The 19984-nt window shown below is 39.7% G+C and overlaps 1 protein-coding gene across 1 annotated transcript in view; it reads right to left on the bottom strand.

The window, feature by feature from the left end:
- The window catches only part of FASLG (Fas ligand), a 33220-nt gene extending 13838 nt beyond the window's left edge, over positions 1-19382 (bottom strand). Inside the window, exons 1-3 of the mRNA XM_082438899.1 lie at positions 5319-19382; positions 4696-4741; positions 73-129 (exon numbers count right to left, since the gene is read on the bottom strand). Coding sequence (XP_082295025.1) covers positions 73-129; positions 4696-4741; positions 5319-5609 — 394 coding nt within the window. The 5' untranslated portion in view covers positions 5610-19382. The remainder of the gene's footprint in view (positions 1-72; positions 130-4695; positions 4742-5318) is intronic.
- Between the last annotated feature and the right edge of the window lie 602 nt (positions 19383-19984).

The following is a 19984-nucleotide window of genomic DNA, read 5'->3' on the forward strand; positions in this document are numbered from 1 at the left end:
CAGTCATGGAGACCAACCAGCTCTTCTGCTTTCTGCCAAAGGCTTTCCCAAGCCCATCTTCCAGATACAGACCTGTTAAATGGGCTGCCTTTCTCAGCTCCTTTTTCTCAGAGGGTGGATTGGGGTGACCTGTTTCATAGAGAGATGAAAGATATATGTAAAAAATGACATAACAACTATTCTTTTTGTGGGACTCTAAGCAGGGCATTTAAATAAAAGAGGTTTTATAAGCATAAATGGCAACAGTCTAACATAACCAACTCATTCAAGTCCAAATTGTAGGAATTACAACAGCCTGTATTTCAGAAACAGAGAGGTAAAAAGGAACTAAATTAAAATAGACACATGCATAAATTATAATGTTACAATAAAATAATAGAAAGGTTAGTTTATAAAGATGTATCATATAAGTTATTGCATTTATAACTGGCCACAACTCTTTGAGGTAGAGATTACTGTCCCATCTTATAGATGGCAAAATGAGCTTAAAAGTTGGGTGACTTGTATACATATAACTGAATCACTTTGCTGTACAGCTGAAACTAACACAACGTTGTTAATCAACTATACTCCAATATAAAATTTTAACTTTTTATAAATAAAGTTATTTCCTGAAAAAAAAAACAAGTTGGGTGACTTATCCAAGAAGACCTGGTTACTCGGTGTCAGAGTGGGACTGACACTCAGGTCTCCTGAGTCCAAATCCAAGGCTCTCTCCTCTCTGGCTCAGCTGCCCTTAGGACTCTGCAGGACAAAGGCTGAAGAAGACTGCTATCTCCAGGCCACTAGGTCTTCCCCAATGGCATTCTACAATCTGCCCCAAATAAATTATCCTAAGATCTCAAACACCTTGAATGCTCCTCATTGAACATGTAATTATGTACAAGTGTCCCCCACCATGTGATCTCTGCCTATCTGTCCAGCCTTATCTTGCTTACTCACCCACACTAGACATAGCTGCACAACAGTTCTGAACCCACCCAGCTTCCCTGCCTCTGTGCCTTTGCCCATGCTGTTCCTTCTGCCTGGGATGCCCTCCCAAACAGATCTCTGTGCTAAATTCCTATCAACCCTGCATATACCATCTAAAATACCTCTTTTCTTGCAAAACCTTCCCAAGCCTTTCTAATCAAATATGATTGTTCCTGCCTTTGAAACCTAGAAGCACTCTGTCTTCACCTCTCTTGTCAGTTTTGACTCCCCTTTTTCTGTGGTAACTGTATAATTCATCTTACTCCCCAAATAAATGGCAAATTCCTTACTATATGTTTAATCCACCAGAGTAATTAGCTCAGTTTCTACCCCAGGGCATGTGATCAGTACATGTTTGCTAAATTAAATTGAAAGATTTAAAATAGACAACAGTTCTCAAAATAGGTACTATTTCTCTGACTTTAGATATTTCAGTGGAATAGCTCTACCACTTAACTAATGAATTTAGCTAAGACGTTCAAGAAAGTTTCATAGAAAGGCGCTCATCCACATCAGGCTTCTCATGATTAGCCTATAAAACTCTATATGGTGTGAGAATGCTCCAATCAGCTGAGAATATGATGTAAGCAATTATTACCTCTGTAGCCACCCAGGACCACCCACCATGAATGAGGTGTTAGTGAACAGGAAAGGCAAAACTGAGTCTCTTCTATATTCCTACACCACAAACCATCTGTGCAGCTGATCTGGCATTCAGCCATGAACTGACAGGAAATGGAACAGAGAATCACATGTTGTATATCCCTCGCAGTGTTATTCTCATAGAAGGTGCTCAATAAAAATATCTGCCGGATAAATGCTGGAATAAATAAAGTAGAAATATATCCTATATTTTGGTGATGACTGTATCCTGCTCCAGGGTCTTTGCACATGCCATTCTCAGTGCTGGAATGATGTTCCCAGCCTCCTACCCACCCACACACATCCACACATCCACATTAACAACACCTCCTTAGAGGGGACTTTCCAGACCACTCAATCTTAGGTCACACTTAGTACAACTTAAAAGTATGTTGTCTGTTTGCTTGCTTTTGTTTATCTTCTCTAGCACGCTAAGAGCTCCATGAGGGCAAGCCGCTTGTCTCTCGTTCTGTCATCACCCACTACCCAACACCCAGCCTGGAGCACAGGAAACACTCCAAGAACATTTGTGAATGAATAAAAGATTTAATAAGTTAACTGTGGAAAAATGAAAGTGAACCAAATAAGAAAGGTTAAATAACCTACAATAGTACCTTCCAGAGAAAAATCACAGTTAACCTGTTGGAGTATATATCCTTCTAGATGTTTACTAAGACTATAAAAATATGCATATGTCAATATTAAACTAAACACACTGCTTTATAACTTGTCTTTTATCCAACAATATAGAATGCACAATCTCTATGGCAGTAAATGTCCTTCTAACATATAGCTTTTTTTAAAATTAATTAATTAATTAATTTATTTATTTTTTTGGCTGTGTTGGGTCTTCGTTTCTGTGCGAGGGCTTTCTCTAGTTGCGGCAAGCGGAGGCCACTCTTCATCGCGGTGCACGGGCCCCTCACTATTGCGGCCTCTCTTGTTGCGGAGCACAGGCTCCAGACGTGCAGGCTCAGTAGTTGTGGCTCACGGGCCTAGTTGCTCCGTGGCATGTGGGATCTTCCCAGACCAGGGCTCGAACCCGTGTCCCCTGCATTGGCAGGCAGATTCTCAACCACTGCGCCACCAGGGAAGCCCTAATATATAGCTTTTAGTTGCTGCATATTATGCTCTCGTCTGAATACATCGTAATGTATTTAACTAATTTCCTATTAAGAGGCATTTAACTTTCTTCTGACTGGTTTATTATAAATAGCCTTATAAGGAAGTGATGAACATCCTTATTATAAATTTTCAGGCACATTTTGATTATTTTCTTAATAAAGCCTTAGTGATGAGATTACAAGGTAAATTAACAGTTTTAATCCTTTGATATCTTTTTCCCAACTGCTCTTTAGAAAAGGTGTAGCAATTTACATGCCCACTGACTCTCAACTGTTGAAGCAGACCCTTTTCTCTCACGTTTTTGCCAATCCGGGGTTTTTGTTTTTTTTTTTTAAACTTCACTAATTTGCTGGATAAACCTGGGTATCCCCCTTTTTAAATTTGCATCTCTTAGCTCATTAGTAAAGTTGCTAATTTGATTTCCATGTGATAATTCACCAATTTCTGGTCCATCTGGGTTGATCTAGGAAAGATACTTCATACTTGTTTAGTGGGACAGGTAGACCTGACTCATCTGTTCACTTGACTTTTAATTACTAAAATGACTCCAGAAAGTGGGTGAAAGATGAGTAATTAGGCACCCATTTTACCAGCCACATTCCACTGATTTTCAAAGCTATCTTATTTTAGAAATCCTCCAGAGGCTTTATTTTTCTAACAAATGTTTTTACTCTCCTTGGGTACGTCTGGAATTTCTAACTCTTTAGGGACTCAGACCCAGAACTAGAAACCAGAGGACCCTATGGATGGCTCCTACAAGAGCCTACCTGCTAGGGCAATAGGGTGACTTGGGTTTCTCAGGCATATCCTGAAATTGGAATAGGCTCCCCTTACTGGGTGGCCAGTGCTGTCTTCTGTTTTCTTCCCAATTTCTAAGGATGAGATTTAACTATTGTCTTTGCAGAGGCATGTTGCTTGTCATCTTTATTCTCGTTCCATGGCCATCAGAACGAGACAGGAGTTTCCCTATGTCATGAGGCACCAGAGCATGTACTGGGAAGCACTATAAGTGACAAGGCATTAGGAGCCTATGTTCCTTCTCACCCCAGTTTCACAGCAGTGGTCTTGGGCACATCACCTAATCTATCTGGTGTTTTGTTTCTCTTCTGAAAAATGAGATGACTGGACCAGATGTTCTCTAAGCTCCCTTCCAACTCTTACCAAATCTAAAGTTCAGTGAATCTTAGTTTAATGAGTTGCAGTATTCTAAATCTATCTGTCCACAGTTTCCAAAACTATGTCCTGAAACTTTAGAAGGTCAATGTTCAACATTTTCATCTTCTTCCTGTCCTGGATCTCATACAAAGGCTTTTCCTTTATTATCAAAGGTAGCTCACGATTGCCTCTGTGAGTGAAGTGGGACTACCCTTTGAATAATGGCAAAAGTCTTCCTCCAAGCTTTCCAGAGGCTGCAAAAGAACCATCCTAATGTGGATGATTGGTTGCCCACTTTTTAAAAGCTTAAATATATCCTATGAAAAAATTTTAAATAAGGTCTGACTCTTAAGTAATCCCTTATAGAGATTAAATAGGAGAGCACAGATCTTTCCCAGCAGCAGCTATCTCTGCCTTTACCTCCCCTTCTCTCCCGAGAAGTTATAGCCACAGCCCTGTGCATGGGAACCAGGAGGCCTGAGGAAGGGGACAGGCCTGGAGCCAACTGCTAAGGGGCAAAGGTCCAGGGTTGTATATGTGTGTTGCCCTTTCCAAATTCAAGCAGAAATTATTTTGACTTTTGTGCGATACTCAGCTACACTAATTTTGAACAATTAAACTCACTTCGTATTTTAGGCCAGCTCAAAGAACCAAAATGACCAGAGATTCAGAATTGGTTAGGATTCCTCTTCCATAGTATACATATGCCCAAGAATGAGATGGAATTCAAGGCAGGCCCCCAACATGGTTCAGCGCTAAGGACTATCTTTCTAACTCATGTACACGCATGAAAGGACTCACCTATTTGCTTCTCCAAAGATGATTCTGTATGCCTTTGGCTGGTGGACTGGTGAAACCAAAAGAGAAAAGGTATATAATAAATATGAAGTTCTTTAAGCAAAGGAGGCAGAATTGTCAAATAAACTAAGCACTGGAAAGGGAATCTAAACACCTTAGAACCTCTGCTAACTCAGACTCCGGCCAAGTTGTGCCTCTCCATGCCTCAGTTTTGTGATCTGGAATAGTTCCAATATTTTAAAGTATTTTCAAGGAAATTTAGCTTGTCCATTTGAACAAATTCACTTGTAAGCAAGATTCCAAGTTCCTTTTCTTTCTTGAATCACTGAGTACAAGGTAGGTAGCAGCCAACTGAGAAAAGAAGAACTCTCATTACCAGTCCTAATTTGACCCTGATCCTTCCCAACATAGATAATATTCCTTTCACTCACTTGAGCCCCCATTTCTCTGCATATAGAACACGATGGCTAGAGCGATTCATTCCTGAGACAGGAGAAAAGGATTGCCAAGTACTTTGCAAGCAAGACTGCGGTCCATAGGGTTCCCTGTCACCTTCCTCCCTCCACTACAGCGGGGCTGTCTCACACCTGTGCCTACAGGGCACAGCAATTCACGGGGCAGCTTACCTCTCTGAGTTCGGCCAGTTCCTTCTGCAGATGGAAGAGCTGAAATAGTCCCATCCCCAATCCAACCAGGGCCACCAGAACCATGAAAAACATCACAAGGAGACACAGGCCTGTGTTGTGGTCCCTCCTCTTCTTCAGAGGTGGTGGTAGTGGCGGTGGCCTCCTTTGCCCGGGCCTTCCTGGCACAGAGGACGGACAGGGGAAGACTGACCCTGGAGAGGCCCAGGGAGAGCTGGCACTGCTGTCCACCCAGAAAATCTGGGGGTACGGGTAATTCAGGGGCTGCTGCATGGCAGCCAGTGCCTCGGGCCAGCCCCCAGCCAAGGGCTTTCCTCCTTCTCAATCCTGGGGAGTCCCGGGTGTCAAGGACGGGACTCCTGTTTCTTCTGAGTGCTCGAGAGAAAGGAGCCGGCTCTCTCTTTATAGAGTTTCCAGAACCCAGGGAAACACCTCTCTTTCGTTCTTTCTTTCCCTCTTTCTGCTTCTCAAAGAGACACCCACTCGCTTTGCATCTGAAGCTGAGAAGCCTCAAGAAGCTCAGAGCAAACCCGGGGAAGTTTCCGCCCACAATCTTCTGATGAAAGCTTTCAAAACCCCAATTGCTGCTGCCTTGCTGCCTGAAAGGCTGGTAGGGCGGGTTCCTCACCTCAGGCCCCGCGAGAGCAGGTAGCCGCAGCGCAGCCCTGTGGACTTCGGCCATTGCCCAGCCATGGGGAGAGTGGCCAGTGGGGCACATTCAGGCACTGAGGGGCGAGAGCTCGGAGTCATGGCCAGAGAAGCCGCTTCTATGTCTCACCTTTGGCAGGAGGGAATCGTCCCCCTGCCGCCATCCCTTCCCCACACCCAAATACTATTCACCCTGACATAGCAAAGCAACATAATTTACAGCTTACAAACCTGCTCCACCCACTCTGTAGAGATCAGATCAGAGGTTACAAACACGTCGCCCATATGCCTTACGGAGCCCACAGACCTGCTTTGCTTGTGCCTCACAGTGTTCTTTCTTTCTACTGATTGACCCCTTTAAAAATTGGGATATTCCATATATTTTTTAATTTATATTATCTTTTTTTTTTTTTTTTTTTTTGGCTGTGTTGGGTCGTCATTTCTGCGCGAGGACTTTCTCCAGTTGCGGCGAGCGGGGGCCACTCTTCATCGCAGTGCGCGGGCCTCTCACTATCGTGGCCTCTCTTGTTGCGGAGCACAGGCTCCAGACGCGCAGGCTCAGTAGTTGTGGCTCACGGGCCCAGTTGCTCCGCGGCGTGCGGGATCCTCCCAGACCAGGGCTCGAACCCGTGTCCCTAACATTGGCAGGTAGATTCTCAACCACTGCGCCACCAGGGAAGCCCTATATTATTTTTATATTATGTTTTGAACCACTAGAATATTGAACCGTCTGGGGACCCTCTCTGCACACCCCACCAGCTGGAGCTGGGCAGCAGCTGCTCTTGGGGATGGGACACAGGTGTTCCAGGCTGCCCAGCCCGCACAGCCTCCACTGTATTTCTCACGCATCTCACCGTGTGAAATGGCTTTCCTGGTCCCTGTAGGCCTGTCTGTTTGCCATATCTGTTATGGTTGTCAGATGGCGCCCAGTTAAATTTGGATCTCAGATAATAACTAGTTTTTAGGATAAGTATGTCTTAAACATTGCATGGACTATAGTAAAAATTACTCGTTTTTTATCTGAAGTTCAAATTTAACTGGTTATCCTAATTTTTTTTTTTTTTTTAACTAAAGATGGGACTCTACCTAAACTTATTTCACATTTTCTCTGGCTTCAAATACCATTTACAGTAATTTCCAAGTGCTCAGCTCCACATAAATCATATAAACCTCTCATAAATCCCTATTTTCCATTTTATCAAAGGGTTCTGCCTTTGAAGTTTCATTAGTTGTTATATCATGTTTTGGCATTTCTATGGCTATCATTCTGGCTCTCCACCTGAACCAAACCGACACCAAACTTATTTCCCTGCTCCATTCTGCCCACCCCCGTTCACAATACAACCTGTTTCACCTGAGGTCACTCTTTCTGGTGACAAATTCCACTCCACTCTCTTCCCCTCCTCCAGCATTGAACTAGTCACCCAGGACTGTCGATTTTACCTGAGCCATGCTTGTCACATGAGCACGCTGCCTCCCTACTGTCATTGCCTGAGGTTAGGCTTTTATTATCTCACCTGAAATATTGCAGTGATACTCTAACTTGTTTCCCGGCCACCAGCCTTTCCCAAGCCCAAGTCACCCTGCATAATGCTGCAAGAATGATGTTTTTAAAAACAAATTCAGTTCTCACTTCCTTGCCTAAAACCTTCTGTCAGAAAGTTTGATTCTGGGAGTGGCCCAAATGCCTTAGTGTGACACACAAGGCAGTCTGTTGAAATCAGACTCCAACAGCTGGCACTGCCCCCTCTCCAGGCACTTCTGCCCACATCCCAGTCTCCATGCATGAAACAGGGAGACAGATGAAATCAGAATGACGGCACAATGTTCTCACTCTCTTTTACAGATGGGCAGAGGTAACGTGCTTTAGAACTCACATACGGCTTTCTTCATAGTCATGAAAAATGATGTTTATAATTAATAATCAGAAAATATAATTTTAAGAATTCCACCATATGTACAACCAAAAACACAACCCTTAAAGTATCCTGAAATAACTCTTAATAACAATTGAATAGAATCATATTTTTTAAACTATAAAAATTTTCCTGAAAATGACAAATATTCAAATAAATGGAAAAAATACACCATATCCTGGATGGGGAAGATAGAAAGAAAGTGTCACATGATGGTTAGGGAGTTAAACTGCCTGGGTTCAAATCCCAGTTCTTCCATTTATTAGCTATGTGAACTGGACAGGTCACTTTCCCTCCTCTATGCCACAGTTTTCTCATCTATAAAAATGGGCATGATCACGATAGTACCTATTTCATAGGTACTATTGTGAAATTTATGAAAATTAAACGAGTCAAAACATTTGTTACACTTAAAATAGTCCTCAACATCAAAGTAAGCACTCAAAAAATGTTGCTGTTCTTGTTGTTGTAAATACAGTGTATCTTCCCACAAATGATTCATCTGTAGACTTAATGTAATTTACCTTCTTTCACTAAGGATAAAAGAAGGTAGAGGGGGTGGAGATGGGGGAGAGATGTTGCAGGGAAAAGTACAAGTCAATGTCTGACATCAGTATCTAAGTGGTTGAATCCCTTGACACCATGATGATCTTACCCTATGTCCTCACCTCTACTTGGTATTATCCACTTTTCTAATTTTTACCAAGTGCTATGGATATAAAGTCATATCATACTATTAAATTTTTTCTGATTTCTTGTGAGGTTGAACATCTTGTCATATTTTTGTTATACAAATATCTTCCCTTTCGTGTATATATCCTGTTTTGTACACCATGCCCATTTTTCAATTGGGTTTCTTATCTCTTTGTGTTTATTCACAGGATTTCCTTGTACTTGATATTCTAGATATTAATCTATTGTTACTTTTAGACATTGAAAATATCTCACACCATCACAGATTTCATGTATAGGCTTTCACCTCTCTGGAGTTCATCTTTGTTTGTGGTATAAAAGAGTTCATCTTTGTTTTTCTCCAGGTATGAACCAGTTTTCCCAACACAATCTATATTTTCCCAGCTGAATTACAGTGGTATATTTATCATATATGAAGTCTATACATGTAGTCGGGTCTTTTTCTGGGTTCTTATCTCTGTTTCATTGATTTATTTCTCTATTCTGGTACTAGGGTCACACAGTTTTCACAATTATGGCTTTCTAAAATGTCTTGAGAGCTAGAATGGTAAAATTTTCCCTCTTTGATCTTCTTTTTCAAAATTGATGTAACTATTTGAGTATATTTAATCTCTCCTATATGTATTAGGAAAAGAAAAACTATCATGGTCTTAAAATGTTCTACTGGACTATTAACATTAATTGCACTAATTTAGGGGAAGTGTTTTCTTTACAATGTTTTTGCCCTATCCACAGTTTTCCATGTGTTCTTTATGACTTTTAAAATTTTTCTTCGGGATGGTCTTATCCATTCTTTCTTAGATAAATTGCTTGATACTTTGTAATTTTGTTGCGATTATAAATGTTGTAATTTTCTGTGGCATTTTTAGATTCTGCGGTAAGCAACCTCTAAGATGACCCCAATGACCCCCCACCACCTGGTATTCATGCCCTTTCATAATTTCCTCCTCTTGAGTGTGGGTTGGACCTACTGACTCACTTCTAACTAATAGAATACAGCAGAAGTGTTGGGATAGCACTTCCCAGATTAAGTTATAAAAAGACTGCAGCTTCTGCACTGCAGATGGCTGACTTCTCATTGTATCCTCACGTGGTGGAAAGAGAGAGGAAGCAAGCTCTCTCCTGGCTCTTACAAGGGTAATAATCCCATTCATGAGGGCCCCACCTTCGTGACGTCATCTAATCCTAGTTATTTTCAAAAAGCCCCACCTCCTAATACCATCACATTGGGACACAGAATTTTAAGTTATGAATTTGGGAGGGACACAAACATTCAGTTCCATAACACCCACCTAAACCAACCTTGAATTCCTGACCACAGAAATTTTAAGATAAATATTTTTTATTTTAAGCCATTACATTTTGGGGTCATTTGTTATGCAGCAATAGATAACTAATACAGATAACTCTAACTGGTTTAAATAAATGTTCTTCACTTTGTAACAAATAATCTTGAATCTTACAAACTTGTGGAACTCTCTTTTTATTTCTGATAGTGTGTCTATTGATTTCTGGGTTTTTTTCTATAAAGATATACATTATCAGTGGACAAAATGAGAAGTTTTAATCTTCCCTTCCAATCCTTATGCCTCATTTTTTTACTTTTGTTTTTGTATTGTCTCAAACCTCAAGAAGAACTACGTAAAACAGTAACTGTGATTGTGGGTATCTATGTCTTGTCCCTAATCACAAAGAGACTGCATCTAAAGTTTCTCACAGTAAGTATGATGTTTTCCAAAGGTTTTTGTTTTTTATATATCACTTTTGTCAATCAAAGTTTCCTATTGTATCATCAGCATCTCATCAGCACACAGATGAAACACAAATTAGGATAGCTTGAGAAGGGCTTAATAAAAAGGACTGTTTACAAACATAGAGGTAAAGTGTAGGGAAATCAAAAAGGATAGTATAATATTCTAGCAATATTATAAGGAACAGGGTTGTTATGGCCACTAGTCAAGGGGAAAGGTAAGCTATTGGAACCTAAGGAGAGAATTGTGTGGAGAAGACAGCCTAAACAGGAATTGTGACTTCCAGTCAAGAATTGCAGCCAGCCCTAGATGAGCCTGGAGAATAAATACCCTGTCCTACCACCTTCCCCCTTCCCTCCTGCTGGGGTTCCACACTAGGCAAATTCAACCCAAAGCCAGAAGGTGAGGAAGTCCATTGATGTAGTCCGTACAGGGTAAATTCACAAGAGAGAGAGCAAAATATAGTCCCCTTCCCCACCATCACCTTCATCATGTTCGTACTGACTAGAATTTTAATTCTGGCTTGTGATGGAGTCTTATGGTTCCTTTGTACCAATATTTAAATGGCAATTTAGTTGGTTATACATTTCCAAATCTAATGTTCTTTATCTCTCTTTTTTTCAAAATTTTGCAAATATTACTCTTTGTTTTCTCACATCCAGATTAGTGAGAAGTGTGTGGTCAAACCACCTCCTATTCTTTTTAGGCATTTTTCTTTTTCCCCTCTAGAAAGTTTCAGAATATTCTCTTTGCATTATTAATTTCACTAAAATGAATATATATCACTTCTTTTTCCAATATAGCCTATGTGGTACTTTACAAGCCTTTTCAGACTAAGGTCTTTTACCTTTCTTTAATTTGGGGAAATTGTTTAAATATTTTTCTCTACATTTATTTTGTTTTCTTCTGGAACTCCTATTACAAGGATGTTGACATTTCAATTTCTACTCTCCTCACCTCTAAGCTTTTCTTTCAAAATACTTTTCTACTTTTTTTGATGCTTTGCAGCTTTCAGAAATCTTCCAGCTCAGGAATACATTCTTCAGCTGTATCGTTTCCACAACTTAACATATCCATTAAGATTTTTATTTCAACTATTACATTTTTCAAACCCAATATTTCCAATTAGTTCTTCCTTGAATTGTTTTTCTTGACTAATGTTATCAGTATTTCACCTTTATATTTTTTGAGGGTATGTCTCCTGCTTATTTGAAACTTATTTTCTCTGGTCTGTTCATTTTCTCTGCCTGGTGTATTTTGTTCAGTATGTTGTCTTTCTTATAGAGCAGTGTGTTCCTCGTGTGTCTGATCACTTTTCCTTGCGAGCCTGTACTCACTCTCCTGGGAACGTCAGCTATCATAGAGGATAACGTGCAGCATGTACGTGGGAGTTGGAGGTCGGGAGAAGTGAAGGTGGCTAAAGCCCAGGGATCCAGGAGTACCTTGTGCCCTTCCTAGAGAGCTTAGGGAGTTGGCAGGTGGTCACTCCTTTGGAGGAAGAGCCTCTGGCATTATACTCTGGGGTCAATCAATCATCCCCTGTTTGTCACCTACCTTACCAAGTAAAACTTCCCTAGTTTCTGCCTGGCATTGCTCTTTTTCTAGAGATTTCTTCCTCAGTTGGAGTCACCTGCCTATACCTGCTGTTGACTCTTCCCCATCTCAGCCAGATTCCAGCACTATCTTGATATTTCCCCCCCCAGTGCTGCTGGGCAATCACTGCTGTTTATCTCCCTCAAAATGACAACCAAGCAAGATAGGAAAGAGAAACAAACAGAACCATAAACCTCTGGCCCAACCTATCTTCCTATGGCATCTGACCCTCTTCTCCCGTGTGCTGCTGTAAACATATACCCACATGTACACCGAGACCCAACTACCACCCTTTTCCCCTCACGAGTTTCTCATGCTTATGTCCATTTCTCAGGCCCATCAAGACACATCCTGTTTCTTGGAGTTGTTTCAAGGGACAGAGTCAGAAACTCATGTTTATATGTCAACTTGTCAGCCCTGCTATGTTCTTTGCATCCATTGCCTCTAGCGTTACTATGGGGATTAATTAAATGAGCTAATTCTCGTGAGGCACTTTAGGAGAGTGTTTGGAATATAGTACATGCTCTATACCTGTTAGCTGCAATTATTATTTATCATCATCATTATTAATATACATAATAAGTCTATGAAAATGAGTATATTATCTTCATAGATGAGTAATTGGATTCAGAGGAGAAAAGTAACCCTGGTAAGAGTTTGAACCAGGGTTCAGGCACATCCAAGTCCGTTGGATCTCCAAAGAGTGTGCTCTTCCAACTGTTCGTTTTATAGATGGCCCTTTTCTACTCCCACCACACAAGATCTGATTGGCTCAGGAAAATTTGCAAGATGTTGAAGGCTTTTTAATTCACTTTACTGGGTAGATGACCACAACTTTCTTTGTGCTTCAATTTGATCTCTTGTCTCCAAGAGAAAGGCAACTTTGATGTTCTTTTCTAGCATAAAAGAATGGGTTGGGGGATAAGCTATCAAGGGGAACTCTTGTTTCTCCAGGCCACAGCAAGTTGAAGGGGGAAAATCAGGAAGCTGTGGATGACAGTAGCAATGGGGCTAAAATTATCCTTCAGCGCTGCCACCCCATGCAACAGTATTATTGGATGTCAAGACTACTCTCATTCTTTCCCTGTCCTTTGTGTATCAGTTGGAGTCTGGTCAGGAAAACAGAAGCCACTCTAAGTATACAAAGTGGGGAAAGGATTAATACAGGAATTAAAGACTGGACAAGCAAAGGTTGGGAAGGACACTTTTTGGAAAATTTGAAGTGCAAAACCTATGCTACAACCAACAGTTTCAGCTTCCAGCAACACTGAAGTTGGTGATTCTTAGGAGGACAGCAGAAAGCTGTAGGGAAACCCCACACTACCTCTGTTGTCCCCACACCACACCACACATCAGTAGCTGCTGTGACATCTACTGGCTTCTCCTTTACCACCTTCCAAATCTCATGCAATTGTTTCTCATTGGTGGACTCTAATTGGGATCCCACTTGCAATGGAGTGTAGGAATTGTAATTTCTAGGCTTTATGCTCCTGGGAACAGAAAAGAGGGTAAAAAGACAGGGATAGTACTGAGTATTAACAACTTACATGTGGTACACTGTGTCTAGCTTGTTCAACATCACTGGGTAAAAACTCAACGAACATATACTGGCTGAATTAATAAGTGCAGGAGGGTCCCAGGTCAGGAAAAGCACTCTTTGGTGGGAACTGAGATTCTTCTGCCACCTCATTCAGTGATGCTATGTGCTCCACCTCCTGATGATACTCTGCACGTGCTATTGGCCTGCTGCTGACTTATTGTGGAAGCATGGCAACATTGTATTTCTTCACCTTCCACTGAGGTGGGCCAAGTCACTTCTTCAATTGTCACTGATGCAAATGTAAATCTGATCATGTCAATTTGCTGTTTAAAAGTATCACTTCAGTGGCTGCCCATTGTCTTTAGAATAAAATCTGAACTCTTTATCATGACTTCCAAGCCCTTGCATTATCTGGGCTCTTCCTAACTCTCCAACTTAGCTCTTTCTACTTTCTTCTTCTCTCACCACACTAAGGCCACACTGGCCTTTCAGTTCATCAAATATGGCCAGTTCTTTCCTACCTCAGGACCTTTGCCTGCGATGCTGCCTGGAAAGTTCTTTGCCCCACTTATATTTGACCAGGTGCTAGAACGCTTCAATCCTAAACTAAATATCACTTCCTCAAAGAGGCCTTCACTTGTCACTCCATCTAAATTAGAAAATTACTATTTTCTTCATAATACTCTGGGTTTTTTTTCCCTCTTCTGGTACTTATCACAATATCATAGGTATAGATATAAAATCCTGTCTATACTCTGCACTTGATTGTATACCCAGCCCAGCACAGTGCCTGACAACTAATATGCACTCAATAAATAAATGTTGAAACTCTTTGCAGGCTCCTCATAAAGTAATTTTACAGAACGCTCAAGTTACAATTTACTTCCTCAATTTCTCTTCAATTGTTGGCTTTTAAACCCTGAGACATGTCAGAAGACATTTGAAAGGAAACACAGACTTACTCATAAAGTCATCTACTACCATTAATAATCCAACTGGATCCCAAGCATCCTTTGGTCTTTCCTGCCTCCAGATGACCTTCTTCACACCCAAAGTATGTCCCAAGAAACCAGGGAGATACTCTGTCCTCCCTCCTGGCTCAAAAGTTTTAATACCATTCAGTGCATTACTATTTCTCTCAGGAGGTTCATCATGTTCTCCTGCAGTTAGAACCCGGGTGGCTGATCTTGACATGGTAAGTTAGGTACGGCCTTGCAGATTGACCATCTTTTATTCTCAGTCCTTGTATGCGAGCACGATAATACATTGTGCACAACAGGGAACAGTGTCAGAGGTCATACTTTGGTTACCTAAATTTTGTCAGTGACTAATTGTTTTAATTTCTCGAAGAGAAATGGCTAAACATGAATTCCAAGCCTAGAATAGTGCCTTGTATTAGAGGCAGTCAATAAATATCTATTGATTATATGAATATAGATGAAGAAACTGACACTTAAATAGGTTAAGTGACTTGCCTAAAGTCACACAGACTGTTGGCGTTTGAGCCAAAATTCTAATCCAAAAAGGACACAATGTGAGAGGGATTATGAAACAAGAATGCTCAAGACTACACTGTGGGGCTTCCCTGGTGGTGCAGTGGTTGAGAATCTGCCTGCTGATGCAGGGGACACAGGTTCGAGCCCTGGTCTGGGAAGATCCCACATGCCGCGGAGCAACTAGGCCCGTGAGCCACAATTACTGAGCCTGTGCGTCTGGAGCCTGTGCTCCGCAACAAGAGAGGCCAGGATAGTGAGAGGCCCATGCACCGCAATGAAGAGTGGCCCCCGCTTGCCGCAACTGGAGAAAGCCCTCGCACAGAAACGAAGACCCAACACAGCCAAAAATAAAATAAAATAAATAAATAATAATTAAAAATGAATATCTGCTTAAAAAAAAAAATAAAGACTACACTGTGAGCAGTGTTCCCAAGTATATAGGGCTGGGAACCCACTGCCTATAGGGCAGTAAGTAGGCAGGATAGAGACAATATCTATTAAGAATGGAAATGTCTGAAGAAATATAAAGATCAGAGCAGAAATAAATGAAATAGAGACTGAAAAAACTATAGAAAGATTAATTAAACTAAGAGCTGGTTTTTGAAAATATAAACAAAATTTATAAACCTTTAGCCAGACATCAAGAAAAAAAGAGAGAGGGTCCAAATCAATAAAATCAGAAATAAAAAAGGAGAAGTTACAACGAATACCACAGAAATACAAAGGATCATAAGAGATTACTACAAACAGTTAGACACCAATAAAATGGGCAATCTCCCAAGATGGAACCAGGAAGAAATAGAAAATATGAACAGATCAACTACCAGTAATAAAACTGAATTAGGAATTTTTTAAAAAGCTGGATGTGATGGTTTCACAGATTAAATTTACCAAACGTTTAGAGAAGAGTTAATGCCGATCCTTCTCAAACTATTCCAAAAAGTTGCAGAGGAAGGAATGTTTTTTAACTCATTCTATGAGGCCAGCATCACCCTAATACCAAAACTAGACAAAGCTATCACACACACAAAAAATTACAGGCCAATATCACTGATGAACATAGATGCAAAAATCCTCAACAAAATTCAACAATACCTCAAAACAAATTCAACAATACATTAAAAGAATCATACACCATGATCAAGTGGGATTAATCCCAGGGATGCAAGGATGGTTCAATAGCCACAAACCAATCAATGTGATACACCACATTAACTTATTAAAGAATAAAAATCATATGATCATCTCAATAGATGCAGATAAAGCTTTTGATAAAATTCAACATCTATTTATGATAAAAACTCTCACAAAGTAGGTATAGAGGGAACCTACCTGAACATAATAAAGGCCATGTATGACAAGCCCATGACCAAAATCACACTCAACAGTGAAAAGCTGAAAGCATTTCCTTTAAGATTGGGAACAAGACAAGGATGCCCACTCTCGCCACCTTTACTCAACATACTACTGGAAGTCCTAGGCACAACAATCAGACAAGAAAAAGAAATAAAAGGAATCCAAATTGGAAAGGAAGAAGTAAAACTGCTACTGTTTGCAGATAACATGATACTAGACACCACCAAAAACCTACTAGAACTCATCACTGAATTTGATAAAATTAATATACAGAAATCTGTTGCATTTCTATATACTAACAACAAACTATCAAAAAGAGAAATTAAGAAAACAATCCCATTTACAACCACATCAAAAAAATAAAAATAAATCTAACTAAGGAGATAAAAGAACTGTACTCAAAAAACTATAAGACACTGATAAAAGAAACTGAAGGCAAGAAAAACAGATGGAAAGATAGCCCATGTTCGTAGATTGGAAGAATTAATATTGTTAAAAAGAGCATACTACCCAATGTAATCTACAGATTCAATACAATCCTTACCAAAATATCAATGGTATTTTTCACAGAACTAGAACAAATAATTCTAAACTTTTTATGGAAACACAAAAGACCCTAAACAGCCAAAATGATCTTAAGAAAGAACAAAGCTGGAGGTATCATGCTCCCTGATTTCAAACTATACCTCAAAGTTAGAGTAATCAAAACAGTATGTACTGGCACAAAAATAGACACATAATTCAGTGGAACAAGATAGAGATCCTAGAAATGAAACCACACTATTATGGGTAATCAATCTATGACAAAGGAGGCAAGAATATATGATAGAGAAAAGACAGCCTCTTCAATGAATGATGTTGGGAAAACTGTACAGCTACATGCAAAAGAATCAAATGGGACTACTCTCTCACATCATGCACAAAAATAAATTCTAAATGGATTAAAGACTTAAAAATAAGACCTGAAACCATAAAACATCTAGAAAAAAACATAAAGCACTAAGCTCTTTGGCATCAGTCTTAGTAATATATTTTTGGATGTGTCCCCTCAGGCAAGGGAAAAAAAGCAAAAAAAAAAAAAAACAGGATTACACCAAACTAAAAAGCTTTTGCACAGTGAAAGAAACTATCGACAAAACAAAAAGTCAACCTACTAAATGGGAGTGAAGGGGAGAAGGTATTTGCAAACAATATATCCAATAAGGGGTTAATATGTAAAATATATTTTTTTAAAAACTCATACAACTCAACATCAAAAACACAAACAACCCAACTGAAAATGGACAGAAGATCTAAACAGACATTTTTCCAAAGAATACATACAGATGGCCGACAGGCACATGAAAATATGCTCAACATCACTAATCATCAGGGAAATGCAAATCAAAACCACAATGAGATATCATCTCACACTTGTCAGAATGACTATTATCAAAAAGACAATAATGGAGAGATATACCATGTTCTTGGATTGGAAGAATCAACATTGTGAAAATGACTATACTACCCAAAGCAATCTACAGATTCAATGCAATCCCTATCAAACTACCAATGGCATTTTTTTACAGAACTAGAACAAAAAATTGCACAATTTGTATGGGAACACAAAAGATCTCAGATATCCAAAGCAATCTTGAGAAAGAAAAACAGAGCTGGAGGAATCAGGCTCCCAGACTTCAGACTATACTACAAAGCTACAGTAATCAAGACAGTATGGAACTGGCACAAAAGCAGAAATACAGATCAATGGAACAGTATAGAAAGCCCAGAGATAAACCCACGCATATATGGTCACCTTATTTTTGATAAAGGAGGCAAGAATATACAATGGAGAAAGGACAGCCTCTTCAATAAGTGGTGCTGGGAAAACTGGACAGCTACATGTAAAAGAATGAAATTAGAACACTCCCTAACACCATACACAAAAATAAACTCAAAATGGATTAAAGACCTAAATGTAAGGCCAGACACTATCAAACTCTTAGAGGAAAACAGAGGCAGAACACTCTATGACATAAATCACAGCAAGATCCTTTTTGACCCACCTCCTAAAGAAATGGAAATAAAAACAAAAATAAACAAATGGGACCTAATGAAACTTAAAAGCTTTTTACAGCAAAGGAAACCATGAACAAGACAAAAAGACGACTCTCAGAATGGGAGAAAATATTTGCAAACGAAGCAACTGACAAAGGATTAATCTCCAAAATTTACAAGCAGCTCATGCAGCTCAATATCAAAAAAACAAACAACCCAATCCAAAATGGGCAGAAGACCTAAATAGACATTTCTCCAAAGAAGATATACAGATTGCCAACAAACACATGAAAGAATGCTCAACATCATTAATCATTAGAGAAATGCAAATCAAAACTACAATGAGGTATCACCTCACACCAATCAGAATGGCCATCATCAAAAACTCTACAAACAATAAATGCTGGAGAGGGTGTGGAGAAAAGGGAACTCTCTTACACTGTTGGTGGGAATGTAAATTGATACAGTCACTATGGAGAACAGTATGGAGGTTCCTTAAAAAACAAAATAGAACTACCATATGACCCAGCAATCCCACTACTGGGCATATACCCTGAGAAAACCATAATTCAAAAAGAGTCATGTACCACAATGTTCATTGCAGCTCTGTTTACAATAGTCAGGACATGGAAGCAACCGAAGTGTCCATCAACAGATGAATGGATAAAGAAGATGTGGCACATATATACACTGGAATATTACTCAGCCATAAAAAGGAACGAAATTGAGTTATTTGTAGTGAGGTGGATGGACCTAGAGTCTGTCATACAGAGTGAAGTAAATCAGAAAGAGAAAAACAAATACTGTATGTTAACACATATATATGAAATCTGAAAAAAAAAAAAAAAGGTTCTGAAGAACCTAGGGGCAGGACAGGAATAAAGATGCAGACATAGAGAATGGACTTGAGGACATGGGGAGGGGGAAGGGTAAGTTGGGACGAAGTGAGAGAGTAGCATGGACATATATACACTACCAAATGTAAAATAGATAGCTAGTGGGAAGCAGCCACATAGCACAGGGATGGTGCTTTGTGACCACCTAGAGGGGTGGAAAAGGGAGGGTGGGAGGGAGACCCAAGAGGGAGGAGATATGGGGATATATGTGTATGTATAACTGATTCACTTTGTTATAAAGCAGAAACTAACATACCATTGTAAAGCAATTATACTCCAATAACGATGTTAAAAAAATAAATAAAATATAAAAAAATAAAGAAGAAAAATAAAGCAGATATAATTAAATATGTAAAAAAAAAAGACAACAAATAACAAGTTCTTGCAAGGATGTGGAGGAAAAGGAACCCCCCACCATGCACTGTGGACAGAAATGTAAATTGGTGCAGCTCCAATGGAAAACAGTATGGAGGCTCCTCAAAAAGTTAGAAATAGAACTACCATATGATCCAGCAATTCCACTCCTGGGTATTTATCTGAAGAAAAGGAAAAGACTAATTTGAAAAGATATATGCACCCCTATGTCCATTGCAGCTTTATTTACAATAGCCAAGATATGGAAGCAACCTAAGTGCCCAGCAATAGATGAATGGATAAAGAAGATGTATATAATGGAATATTACTCAGCCATAAAAAAGAATGAAATCTTGCCATTTGTGACA

The sequence above is a fragment of the Balaenoptera physalus genome (genome assembly GCF_965194825.1).
Source record: "Balaenoptera physalus genome assembly, chromosome: 1".
NCBI classification, from domain to species: domain Eukaryota; kingdom Metazoa; phylum Chordata; class Mammalia; order Artiodactyla; family Balaenopteridae; genus Balaenoptera; species Balaenoptera physalus.